Source organism: Equus quagga, chromosome 18 (assembly GCF_021613505.1).
Source record: "Equus quagga isolate Etosha38 chromosome 18, UCLA_HA_Equagga_1.0, whole genome shotgun sequence".
Taxonomy (NCBI): domain Eukaryota; kingdom Metazoa; phylum Chordata; class Mammalia; order Perissodactyla; family Equidae; genus Equus; species Equus quagga.
This window is the reverse complement of record NC_060284.1, coordinates 28,564,216-28,578,091: the sequence shown is the minus strand read 5'-3', so window position 1 is coordinate 28,578,091 and position 13,876 is coordinate 28,564,216. Positions and strand designations below refer to the sequence as shown.

General features: G+C 50.0%; 1 protein-coding gene across 1 annotated transcript in view; it reads left to right on the top strand.

The window, feature by feature from the left end:
• Positions 1–13,876, top strand: part of ABCA4 (ATP binding cassette subfamily A member 4) — a 130,276-nt gene that overhangs the window by 14,024 nt on the left and 102,376 nt on the right. Inside the window, exons 6-7 of the mRNA XM_046645317.1 lie at positions 2,978–3,105; positions 7,387–7,584. Of these exons, the coding sequence (XP_046501273.1) occupies positions 2,978–3,105; positions 7,387–7,584 (326 nt within the window). The remainder of the gene's footprint in view (positions 1–2,977; positions 3,106–7,386; positions 7,585–13,876) is intronic.

Below are 13,876 nucleotides of genomic sequence, written 5' to 3'. Positions count from 1 at the left end.
GGAACAGAGACTCTGCAGAACCCCTGACCTTGGTGGCCATGAGAGGGGATAGGAGACATCCCCAAGAAAGGGAAGCAGTCTCTGAAGGAATTCCAGGCTGGCGACTGAACTCCACCGTCAGCACTGCAGACTATTTCAGAGCCTGTCCCAGGGTCGCCTGGGGACATCGCTCTCTGTGAATCCTGGATCCGCAGCCCAAAGCCACAGTGGAGGGTTAAGCCTTTGAAAGAGAGGTGGGCGGCTGTCGCTGGAGTGTGCTTTTGCCTGTCAATTCCCAGTCACCTGGGAAAGTATGCCGATGGTTGACCCAGGTGGCATTTTCCTTTCCTAGCAAACCTGTAGTACTGCATTCTCAGCAGGGGAGGATTAAGGGTAAAAGACCAGACATGAAGCCCCCTCCTCTCTCATCCCCAAGCAAGCTCTGCCATCTCTCAGTCATCTCTTCTTCCCGGGAGCCTGCAGCATTCTCCTGGCTTCTCCCCCCTCCCAAGCCTCACCTCCCCTCAGCTCTGTGGGCCTCAGCAGCCCCCTCCCCCAGCCTCTAATCTTCCCAGGGAAGAGAACAAGAAGAACCACATTTTAAACTAAATTTATTTTTCTTCCCTCAGGCCCCCAGTTCACATTTCTCCCTGGAGAGTCCGGGGGAGCTTCTGTCTGGTATCGGCCACCTCTTAAATTTTGGGCCCCATGCCCTCCCTACAGGGTGGCCCCCACCGCTCCTCAGGTGTGTGGAACCAGCACGCTTCTGCCCCTTCTCCCTGGGGCCATGGCCGCCCAGTCAGCTGGGTGGGATGCTGGGCATCGCCGGCAATGTTGCTCTCGGTCCCCTGTATTTTGTCCCTTCTCCCCAGCAAGATATTTGTATGTAAGGTCAGGTGAGTGAGTTAAAGAATAACGAAGAGATAAACAGTCGAATGGGGTCCTGACTCTCAGGTCAAGACAACAGGTATTTGTTGGGCGCCTTCTGTCATTCCACAGACATTTATCGAGGCTGATTCCATGTCAGGTGCTAATGTGGGGTGTCAGAGAGAGGTGACTTCAAGGGCTTATCTCTGTGTGTCCAGGATTGCTAGGTATGATGAGGAGTAGAATAAAAGCAGGATCCATAGCCCCCTACTCTCAAGAGACCGTGTGTGAGTGTGTGTTGGGAATGATGTTGCTGGAGGCCTGGTTATACCACAGAATGTTGTATAGAAAGAAGTGATTGGGAGAAGATCAATCGAGCTGGTGCCCCAGGGGAAGGCAGAAGGAAGCTGGGTTTGGAAGATGACAGGGCTCAGGTTATCGAAAAGGAGGGAAGGCACAAATAAGATAGAGAGCCCCTCTCAGAACCGTCCTCCTCCCTTGGGCTCCCTCTTGCATTCAGGTTACCCTAAAGCCTTTGGGCTTTTCCTGTGCAAAAAGTAGTGATCCTGGGCTCCCCAGGGCATGACTCTAAGGGGCCCCCATTGTGGTGAGAGAGGCCAGGGAGAGGAACCTCAGGGCCAGTTGCCCCCACCCTGGCTGCACTGGCAGGCCTGTGGGGTGGGCCCATCCTTCTCAAGAGGAAATTATTGGCAACATCAGTCTGGACAAGGCCTTGTACAGAGAAAGTCACAGCCTGAAAATGGAAGGGATGGCTGTTAAGTACTCAGGGGAGTCGCCTCGTGGCTCCCTGGTGAGGGGAGGGTTTGGGGGGGAGAGGATGGGCAATGTGATGTTAGGACCTGGAAGAGGCAAGGGCTTTTGATGATTAAAGTTAAAGAACTAAGAGATAAGCAGTCAGCCAGGCTCCTGGAGAAGTTGGGATGTGGTGACAGGCATTTTCATGCAACCCAAATGCTTTCCCTTGATGTTGAAACAATTTCATAAAGATGTGGGTCCATAAACCTCCTCTCTGGCCAGCATATGTGAACTGTAGCAGTGGCATGCCTGAGGCTGAGTCTTGGTCCTACAAGCAGGCAGAGGAGGAGGGGTGTGATTCCCTTGGGAGGGGTAAGAATAACATTAATGCAATCAGAACAAGCATTCATTGAGCGCTCACTATTTTCGTGCCTGGGAGCTAAGTGCTTTGTGTTCCTTATCCTGAGTCACCCCCAAAACAACAGTGAGAGGTAGATGTGGTAAGTGCAGACACAGAGAGGTTCAGCCGCTTGTCCCAAGGTCACCTTAGCTGTTCGGAGTCCCCTATGCGTCCTTATAAAGAAATGTTGGCTTCTAGCAGGTTTTGAGTGGAGCTACAGAGAGTGTGATTGGGGCTGATCAGGACATGAAATTGTAAGCCCAGGCAATAGGCCATCCCTCTTTCCTACTTGCAGCTTTTCTTGCCCAAAACAGTCCCAATTCCATGTCAATATCCCTAGCTTAGAGACTTAGCTGAGATGACAGAAACACCAGGAAGGGTCCTCGACCCCGTGACAACTGCAGTGTGGACATAGCATGTATCTCCTCCAATCCTGTACTGGGGTTTCTCAACCTAAGCACTATGGACATTTTGCACCAGATAGCTCTTTGTTTTGGAGTGGGCAGGGAGGTTGTCCTGTGCATTATGGGATGTTCCGCAGTGTCCTCTGCCTCCATCCAGTAGCACCTCCCCCATTGTTATAACCAAAAATATGTCCAGACATTGCCAAATATTGCCAGGGGGACAGAATTGCCCTCCTCCGACTCTTCAACCCCAGCCTGTTGAGAGCCACTGTCCTAGACCAACCCCACGAAGTGTCTAACAACCACCCCTGCCCTGCCCTTAGGCAACTTTTTCCACATTTTGTGCCTTCTCGCTAAATTTTGCTCAGCTGCTTCAGCAGTAAATGCTGTGACTGTGTTGGTGACAGCCTACTGGCGGGAGCCCTGGTCTCCAGGTGCTCCCAGGGAACCCAAGAACAGAGCCTTGTTCTGAGAGTCAAGTGGGAAATGTTTCCAATCATCTCTACCTGTTTTCCTCTTGTTGACCTTTGTTGACCTTTCCTTTTTTGTTCTTTCTCTCATTCATGTACAGGAAGAGGAATACGAATTCGGGATGTCCTAAAAGATGAAGAAACACTGACACTATTTCTCATAAAAAATATTGGCCTGTCTGACTCGGTTGTCCACCTTCTGGTCAACTCCCAAGTCCGTCCCGAGCAGGTAGGTGGATGTCGTTGGCCAGTGGTCCCTGGAGGGGAGGGAGGGCACTGAGCCTCAGAAAGGCAAGGGAGATCCTGCATGTTTTTTCCTCCTTGTTTTCACATTCAGAATCCACGATTCATGTCACATATTCAGAAAAATACCTGGCGGTCACTTGAGACAAAGAGCATTCCCATCATAGGATTCTGAAGTGGCCCAAATCCTGGCACCACTTCAAACATCTCAGATTTTTATAACTGGAAGGAAACTTAGAGATCATGTGGCTCGAATTCCTCTTATAGCTGAGGAAACCAAGGTTTCTGCAAGCATTCGTCAAATACTTACGGATATTTTAGGTACTAGAATACAGTGTGAACAATACGGGCCAGCCCCTGACTCTGGGAGCTTACATTCCAGGGGGGGCGACAGGTGACCGTCGGGGAAGCAAAGGATTCCGTGCGTGTCCAGGTTGAGAAAGGTGGTGTGAGGAAAATCCAGCAAGTCAGGAGTTAGAGAGGGCCTGGGGAGGCGTGGGGAGCGGGCACTTTTAAATGAGGTGGTCAGGGAAGGCCTTGCTGAGGAGGTGGTACTCGAGCACACCTGACTGAAGAGAAGGCAGCCATGGAAATACCACTGAGAGGAGAGTTCTGGGCCGAGAAACTGGCAGGGTAAAGGTCAGAGGGCGGAGGTAACACCCCCGGTCACAGAACATGATGAGGGCAGCATGCAGAATGGCCTTCTGATTCCCAGCACCCTTTCTTCTCCATGCCAGCCAACTCCTTCTTCTGTCCCCTTTGCACATTCTGAACCATCTCCCCCAAAATCTATTTCGTCTGTTTTCATCATTTCCTATATTTACACAGTGTTTTTACCACTAACACTTGACTTTCACATCTGTTGGCTCCTGTGTTCCTCACATTAGTCTGAGATGGGTCAAAAAGATGGGGAAACTGAGGTGTCTGGCAATCGAGTGATTTGCATACGGCCATACAGCTAGAAATTGTCAGAGCCACCGCGGAATCCAGGTCCTCTCCTTCCTAATCTGGTGTTCCTTACTCCACTTCAGTGGTTCTCAGAGTCTGAGAGCGGTAGCATCAGCAAGGACTGGGAGATTGTTAGCAATGTAAATTCTCAGGCCCTGCCCCGACCACCAGCCATGTGTGTTTTCAAAAGCCCCCGCGCTGATTCTGACGGCTTAGGGGTGCTCCGGTTCCGGGCCTCACCGGCTCCTAGCCCGGCCCCCAGGTGTGTGGGTTTAGTGTGATGAACACAGTGAAAACGCAAGACAAGCTGCGGCTGACAGTCCGCACCTCCTCCAGACTCCAGGGGAGACCAAGACATAAACAGAGATTGTCAGGGCCTGTGTCAGTCCTGAAATAAAGACTGAGCCCAGGGGAGGGAGGGGACCCCACCCATCTGGTCCTGGCTGGCTCCGTTGAAGGGGGTTTTCAGACTGGTTCCCTGCACATTAGTGAGGAAGCGCATACCTACTTTTCCGGCTTCTTAGATCCTGAGGTTTTCACCCACACTAGACAAAGAGAAGTAAGAGTCAGCCCTGAGGCGACATGTCAGGGCCCTTGGAGCGTGGCGTCTGCAGTGCCCAGGCCTTGGCCTCAGTGGGCTCCTGGCGAGGCCCTTGGAGGCAGTCCTGGGCGCCCTGCCCGCTTCCCCTTCCACCCGCCCCCGAGGGCAGTGGTGGCCGCAGCATCGATTGCTCATTTTCCCCTTTGCTTTCTCTTCAGCTCGTAAAACTCAAGTCCTGGAAATGCCTGTGATGACTTCCAGTTGATAATAAAAGGAAGATGGAGATAAGGGCAGGAATTCAGGGGAAATTTCTCTCTAGTTCCTCCTGACATGACATTTGGTTCTCTAGTCGCTGAGCTGCCGGCCTCGGGGTGGAGGCCTTTGTGCGGGGAGTAGAAGGGACAGGGGTCCCCAGGTTGTGCCTTTGTTTCGTGTCACAGGCTCTGATCTGCTGCTGCTTCCCTGACCAGTAAAGCCCAGAGCTTGAGAGGGCTTTGTGCTGGCAGAGGCCGCTCATGGTGACCAGCTCCCTCGGCGCTTCATGCCCACCCTGCTCCTCAGCCTGGTTACCTCCATCTCTGTCTCCATCCAGCTCTGTGGCCCCTTACCAGCGCTGTCCACTAGACCTCTCCTCCATGGCGGCAGCGTTCATTCTCTGTGCTGTCCAATATGGTAGCCGCTAGCCACATATGGCTGGCGGGCACTTGGCATGGGGCTAGTGCCCCTGAGGAACTGAATTTTAAATGTTATTTAATTTTAATTACTTTACATTTAAATAGGCACATGTGGCTTACCACTCTCCAACTGATCATCCTCACCAAACATGGAATTTTGTTTTTTACCATCAGGCCTGGACACCCCTCCTGGTCCTTTCTGCCTGGTGTCTGAGCACAGCTCCGAAGGGAACCGCATCACCCACCTCTCTCCATCTAGGGAATTGTTAGATAACGAGAGTGGGCACAGTTCTCTGGCCTGTCCCTCATCCCATGCCTTATCCCCAGCCCTGTACATCCTGCACTTGCTTCAAAGTCTAGCTTAAATGTTGCCTTCTCAGTGAAATCATTCACAAACCCTCCTTTCTTGATCCTGCCCGCTCCCTCTTCCCTGCTCAACGAAGAGCTAACACGTAATGGTTAAGCACAAGCTCTGGGTTCAAATCTCAGCAAAGCCGCACAGTTAACTGTGTGACCTCACGCAGGCTAGTTAACCAGTCTGTGCCTCTATATTTCCTCATTTGTAAAATAGACCATATGGGTGTTGCATATATGGTTGTTACAGGGTTTCAAAGAATTAATAAATAAATAAAGAATGAATAAATAAGTGCTAAGAAAGCACTTAGAACAGTAAACAGTAAATGCGAGCTATCTTTGCTAGCTATTCGTAACGCTCCCTCTTCTGTGCTCTGCTTATACTAGATCAATCGAGCACTTACTGTTACTTAAACGCCTGCATTTCCAGCTAGCCCGCGAGCTCCCTGGAGAGCAGAAAACTCACCCTCTTCTCTCTGTATCCCCAGTAATTATCCTAGTCCTGTAGAATGGCACTCAGTGCCTGAGCACTGAATGAATGAGTGACTGAGCAAAAGAATGAGTCAGGGACCTTCGTGGTGTCCCCGCTTTCCCACCAGTCTGTTGTAACCTTCTCGAGTCACTAACCCCTCCTCCCTCACTTTTCTCCCCTGGAATGTTAGAAGTTTAGACAGTGAGTTCATTGATTTCCCCCACCTCAAAATGTTTTAGACTCTGGGATTAGGGTTTAGGGTGGGATTCTGACTGGGGACAAGAAGTAAAGTGTGGGCAAAACAGGAAGGCCCTGTTGGAATACACACCCAGTTATGGTCCCCTGAGACCGACGGAGTCCACACCAACCCAGCGTCAGCCATGACCTGTGCTTCATTTAGGAACCAGGCTTCCATATGTGGTCTGGACGGATTCTGTGCAGGGGGGTAGCCGAGCCTGGGCCTGCTCTGCAGCCCAGAGGACTGTGTAATTGGAAGCCATGGGGAGATTGTGGAGGCTGGGGAAGCTCATGAACGTGTTCACACTACTCAGGGGCTCGTCCACTGCTGGGAGTCCAGTTACTGTGCTGGGTGGTCAAGGGTCCCTGGCCAGAGTTGAGACCTCCTTAGCCTCTGGAGGCCATCATGAGGATTGTGCTTCAAGAATCACTGTCCATGAGCGCCACAGGATGATGTGGGCTCACCAGGGGTCAGGGTCAGCAGATAAAATACTGGGTGCCCAGCTTGAGTTGAATTTCAGATAAATAACAAATAATGTTTTAGCATAAGTATGCCCCAGTTGGACTCTATTGGGGACATACTGGTACTAAAAATTGTTCATTGCTTATCAGAGGTCAGAAGTCTGAAAGTCAAGGTGTTGGCAGAGCTGCGTTACTTACTGGGGGCCCCAGACAGAAGTCCATTTTCCAGTTTCCAGAGACTGTCACATTCCTTGGCTAGTAGCCTCCTTTCACCTTCAAGGCCAGCAGTGGCCAACCAAGTCTTTCTCACATTGCGTTACTCTGACATTGTTTCTTCTGCCTCCCTCTTCCACATTTAAAGGACCCTTGTGATTACATTGGGCCCACTCTTATAATCCAAAATAATCTCCTTATCTTCAAGTCAGCTGACTAGCAACCTTAATTTCGTCTGCAGTCTTAATTCCCCTTACCATGAAACATAATGTATTCACAGGTCTGTGGGTTAGGACATGGACATCGCTGGGAGGCGGTATTCTCCTACCACAGAGGGATTTGCCATGTTGCTTCTCCTCCCTGCAGTTTGCTCACGGAGTCCCAGACCTGGTGCTGAAGGACATTGCCTGCAGCGAGGTCCTCCTGGAGCGCTTCATAATCTTCAGCCAGCGCCGTGGGGCGCAGACAGTGCGTGACGCCATATGCTCCCTCTCCCAGGGCACCCTACAGTGGATGGAAGACAGTCTGTATGCCAACGTGGACTTCTTCAAGCTCTTTCGTGTGGTAAGTGAGATATTTAGCTTCTCGCCCCTTGGAAGGTAATTCCTGAGGACAGCAGGGCGTGGTGGCAGGCCATGAGACTCATGAATTGACAGTTGGGGAGGGCGTGAGCCTGGTGTTCAAGACAATCCTTGAGGAAGCTCCAGGCTCTGAAGCCCCAAGGAATCTTGACTGATGGCATTTCTAGAGCAGTCACCCAGGCACCCGGGAGTCGCTATTAGGTTCATCATTAGGTCTGTGGTTGTGGCAGGTCTGAGTCCACTCAAAATGTGGGATGAATCCTTTCCGCCACCTCTAGCAGTGTGGAAAAGAGAAGGAGGTCTGGTTTAACTTCCTGCCCTACCATTCCCTAGCTAGGCAATCATGGGCAAGAGAGTTGGCCTTCCCTGACCCCATCACTCATCAACAAACAAATATAATATTGGTAGAGTTGTACGAAAAGATACATGAAAAAATATATTCATTTAGTAAATTTCAATAAATGAGAGCTTCACACTCCCTCTTCGGGGTCTGCTCTGGACCCCAAAGTTTGCTGTTTCTGGGTAGAAAATAATAGAGAAAATTTCATAATCTCAAAAACTTGGAAAGCCCTGACCTAGCTCAACCCTGTGTTCCAGAACTGCATCCCAGACACACTTCTTGAGACCTGATAATATCTCTTCCTTTGCTAGGACAAGATAAGAGGGAATTACATAAAGGAGGTGTAGAGCAGTGGTTGTTACACTTCAGGGTGAATGAAAACCATCAGGGAAGCTGGTAAAAGATGCAAGGTCCCAGCACCCACGCCCAGGGACTGATTCAGGAGATCTGGGCTGGGCCCGGAAGCTCCCCTGTTACCTCAGGCGATTCCAATGGAGGTCATTGGAGGCCACACTTTAAGAAACACTCAAAATTAGAATCCTTCAGAAGTGATGTATGTAACACGTCTAGCATTGAATTGTATTTTCTCTTGTGCCTACATTTTAACTTTCAGAGCTGTGTTGTGGGGGGTGCCGGTCACTGAGAACTCGGTTGAAGAATTTGTGTTTTGCTTTTCCATGGCTGCTGTCTCAGGTCCCAGAAAACCCACTCTCAGTTTGTCTTAAAAAGCAAGCTGTGGGGGTCGGCTCCATGGCCTAGTGGTTAAAGTTTGGCGCGCTCCACTTTGGCAGCCCAGGTTCGTGGGTTCACATCCTGAGTGCAGACCTACACCACTTGTTAGCCACACTGTGGCGGCAACCCACAGATAAAACAGAAGAAGATTGGCACAGATGTCAGCTCAGGGACAGTATTCCTCAGCAAAACAAACAAAAAAATCAAGCCGAAGGCCTTTAGAAACAAAACAAAATAAAACAAGACCCCACCGTTTCTGGCAGAGTTCACACTTTGTCCCTTTCAAAGTGTGACTTTCCCTCAAAACATTTACTCAACAGAGTTCCCGGCTCATCAGGGTGGGCCTCCAGGGTGCTAAGAGGGGTCAGGACCTATGGATGCTGCCACCACTGAGAGCCCAGTACCCCGGACAAGGTCTCTCGGCTCCCCATGCTGCAGGGAGAATAAAAAGCCATGTGGTCCAAACTTCTGTGTCTAAAGTTCCAAAAGGAACCTAATTTTAGAGTCACTCCTTGGTTTGTTTTCAGAATCAGTCAGAAGAGTGAGTCGGGTGATAAAGATCCTGTATGCTGGGCAGCTGAACGCCAGCCTGGCCAGGGACCAGCGCCTGTATTTGCAGAGCTGGTAGAGGATCCCTGGTGCCCAGGATGGTGCAATCCTCTGGTCACTAGAAAAGGAGCAGGGTCAGGCATCTCTGTCTGATGCACCTGGGCTGCTGGGATCGGTCAATTGACCTCCGGGGCATGACCAGCCATTCTGGGAGGACAGTTCTGGATGTAGCAGGATAAAGGGGGTCCTGGGGCAAACCCTTCATTAGGGACTGGGCCCAAACTCAGGTCACTGGCTTCCAAATGTTTATTTGTCAGACAAGAAAGACCAGAAACGCTGCCCTTCCATGCTGCTCTGGCAGGTGCTAGAGGTCAGAACCCAGAGGAGAACTTTGGCCGGTCGCCCTCACTGACCTGGGGCAAGTCTTGCGTGCTGGACATGTGTCCGTGCACTCAAACCTGAATGGGGCGCCTGTGAGGAGCCAGGCCCCGTGCTGAGGCCAGGGCTCTAATCGTGAGCCTCTGCCCTCACTGAACAGATGAGCAAATAGGCCGTGTCACAGCATCGTGGCTTAGAGACAGCAACGCTGACAACATGTGGCCACTGGAGCACTGGCTTCCAGCCTTGGTTGCACATTGAATCACCTGGGGAGCTTTTAAAAACTACAAATTCCCAGCCCCCAACCCCAGAGGTTCTGATTCAGCTGGGCTTTAGCGTTTTAAAAGCTTCCCAGATCGTTTCAATGTCCAGCCACATGGTTGAGAATCACCGACCTCAAATAGGAGTTTGATTTACCGTCTCAATTCTACAGACCAAGCATAATAATAATAGTACCCTAATACTGCTAAGGCTTTGAAGCACTTTGATTTGATCACCCAGAAGATCAAGGTGGTGTTGAGTCATATCCTCCCTGCTGTGCTCTTAGCAAAGCCGGTGGTGCGTGGCCCCGGAGCCTGCCTGAAGGAGAAAGCCCTTCGGGAGACGGAGACGGGCCTTGAGGATCACCCACCACCGTCTTGCTCTTGCTCATCTCTGTGGGGAAAGACCAGACCAAGACAGGACATATGAGCCCCAAGCAAAGAGGACAAACACCGTGTCTGGTGCCCTTGACATGTGCTTTTCCATTTGACCAATGGACAGAGCAGCTAAACATTAAAAAAAATTGCTAATAAGGAAACGAAAGAAATTGCAGGCATTAAGATGAGATTTTTGCTTTTATTGCTCCTATACCCATCCTATCAGGGTTTTTAGAAAAACCCCCGCTAAGGCATCACAGAGGGCTCAGGACAGAACATGACCCTCCCCGAGGCAGGGGCTGCTCCGAGGCAGGGCGGAGCCTCTCAGGACAAGGCTGTTTTTGCAGCTGGTTGGCAAGAGGCCATGTTCAGCCCCGCACAGGGAATGCCGCGCCTTCTGTTCTCCTGGCTCTTTCTCACACGCACGTACGCCAGCGTGTAAATAAGGTTTTATTAAATGCCAAGTCAGTGCTCATTAACAAATTAAAAGGGACGATCTCAGTAAACCACTGTGACGACACCTGCTTGTTGTGTAAGGTGCTGGGAGTGTAGGTGGGGTGCAACCTCCAGACCCAGGAACCTGGAGAGCTCAGAGAACTGGAGAGGGGAGTTTGGGGGTCAGTGCCAACTGGGGCCAGCTGTGTTTTTCCTCGGCCCCTTGATGATTAGGGTGAGTGTTGTCATCCTCAAATCATCCAGATGCAGGCCTTACTGCACCCCACCCATCCCCATACGTACACTCATGCACATGCAAGCACGCGCTTACACACATACATTGGATGCCCAGTGACCTAGGTTTGCTGGGAAAGAAACAAGCAGCCAGGTGGCTGGATTTTCTCCAAGGAGATTTAGCTCCTCTTGGTTTCACCTTGGTTGAGATAGCTTCAAAGGGTTTGTCTTCACCTGTGTTCTTTTCGGGCTTAACGCCCCCAGCTTGAAACCCAGCAGCTCAGACCTGGGCCCACGGTAGCATGACTGCCAACACTAAATGTTTCACATCTTATAAATAATGGTGCGTCAGTTTCGGGTGAGGGGTTGGGACGTTTCCCATCTGATTTGGCCCAAGGCATGCATGCCCCTCCTCCTCCCCCTCCTCCCTCTAGGATCCTTCCTGTTTTCTCTCTGACTCTGGTGTACAGCTTTGAAATCTTGCTGAGAAGCGAATCTGTCCTTCTGCTCTGAATGTTTATTTGTGGAAGTTCGGCAGGGGAACTGAGGCGGTGCCAAGACCTGCCACACTGCTGGGAAATCTGAGTTTCCCTCCCTTCCCCCTTTCAATGGATGTTGATAGAGGAAATTTGGCCTCCCCGGCATTTTGGCCCATGGTTTTCCCCTCTGCAGTCGCTTCCAGTGTGGCGTGATTCAGCTTTCTTTCCTCCCCCTGAAATGCTACTCTGTTGCGGCTTTTTACTTTTCTGACTTCATTTTACCCGTGTTTCTTTGACTACGGGGTGGCCGAACATTGAGTACAGGGGAAGAGGGGGTCCTGACTACACGCTCCTTTCAATGTCCTGCTTTGTTCTTGGCTCTGCTCCCTAAATTCCTGAATCATTGAGAATAAATGTGGGTGGACTACCCTCTGCCCAGAGCGAGCTGGCCCTGGTTTCGGCTCTCTGGGATCATTCGTTGCTGTTTGTCAAATTTCAACTATGTGTTTCAATTTTTGGATTATATTGCTCTGTTAAAATTCTCTGGAAAAGCCCCACATCTCCAGGATTTTACAATGAGGTCCCATTAATCTCTTAACTTCATAATTTCCTTCCCTCCCAATTTCTGAATCTTTGGACTATCAACTTTCTCCCACTTCTGTGTGAGGGTTTTGGGGAGGAAATAAGAGATAAGAGTGGTGCCAACGCCAGCAGCATAGAGCGGGGTCAGAAGGGCTGTTGAAAACAAAATCAAGTCAGAAAACAGATTTTTCTTTGAACATTGTTAAGCCACAGCAAGTATATCCAATTTACAGCATTAGCATTTGTTCTGTCTACATCTACAAAACTGTGTGTCTATTAAAATCAAAATTTCCTCTGGGTGAACGGATTTCAATAAAAAAGAAATAAAAAGAAACAGAGAAGAAGAACATTGGTGTCCATTAAATGTACATTAGGCCTACGGATGTCATTGATATCGGCCTGCCTTGGATTCTTTTAGGCTCCAAGCATGCAGTGGGCCAGAGCTTATTTTCATGACATATCAGATGTTGTTTTTATGAATTTAAAAAGAAGAATATCCTGAGAGGTCAAAACTAGAGTCACTTAGGACAAGAGCAGGCCCCTGGAAGACTGCCCGTAACGGGTCCTGGGGTCCTGGCCTTTATTCAGTAGCTATATATCAAGCACCAAAGCGTGAGGCATCAGACTGTCTCCAGGGGAAACTGGTTTTAAGAAGGATTTTGGCCTCTGATATTTCTTCTCTCTACAGAACAGCAGTTCTTAACCTTTTTATGGATTAGGACTACCTTTGAGAATCTGATAATAGCTGTAACTTTTTCCTTAGAGAAATATAAGTTCACACAGACACACAGCGGGTGGGAGCTCCTGGAGCCTCTGAAGCCAAACGCCAGCTTAGGAGCTTTTGCATTAAAATTCCTTTCCTACCTACCATTAATATATGTTCTTTCCTAAAAGGTCTCAATATAGACACAGATTCTTTCTTAACTCTCCTTGGGAAGTAATCAGCTTCTCCCCTGAGTGTGGGACCCCATGGTGAAAGGACCAGAGGGTGGGCATCCTGCTGGAGCACGCAAAGACCTCCCGGTGATCAGGAGACTGGATCCACGTTCTGGATTGGCTCCTAACTTGCAGTTATTTAAAAGAATCTCAGCTTCCGCATCTGTAAAATCGAGATAACAAGACTTACGCTACATATCTCAGGGGATGGTAGTGAAATTCACCTTAGAGATGAGACGGAAAAGCAGTTTGAAACAAAATGCAGTTTTGCTCTTACCAAAGCAAGAATTTGAACAGCCGCTTTGTGGAGGGCCCCACTGTTCCTCTGTCATTGCTCCACTCCCAGAAACGTCCTCCTCAAACACTTACATGGGACATTCTCTCCTCAGACCCCTCAGACTAGGAGGAGGTCTATCTCACGGAGTGACCTTTTGACTGCCCCTAGATTCCAAACTCAGTTTTGCTTTCACCAACCACAAATACCGGGACTGAAGTCACCACGAAGAAAAAAAGGCCTAGTTTCTATTGAGAGAAAGAGAGTCCCATAACTTGTCTGTTCACATACCCCAGAGCCCACCCTCTTGTTCAGATGCTCTGTCCCCTCCAGTCCTGGGAGACAGCATGTCTCTGTGACCCCTCCCTGTGGACACAGTTTGGCATTCCACACCACCCCCCATCCCCCCACCCCGAGTGATTTAGTCTGAATTCTCCTCTCATGACGCATTTCCTGGTGCTCATGGTGTCCCCTCCTGGTTGCCCCCTCACCACTGAAGCCGGCTTCCTCTCTTTTCATCTGATGCTTAACACTGTCAGGTTGCAACAAACATGCTTCAAATCTACATTCTCCCAGTTGCCTAGCAACAACTTCCCTCCCGGATAAATCTGGATTTCCTGTAGCAGTAGCCCGTGATTATACACAGCAGGCCCGTACTGTCTGTCCACCGCTTCATCTGCTTTTCACCTCTGTCTGGG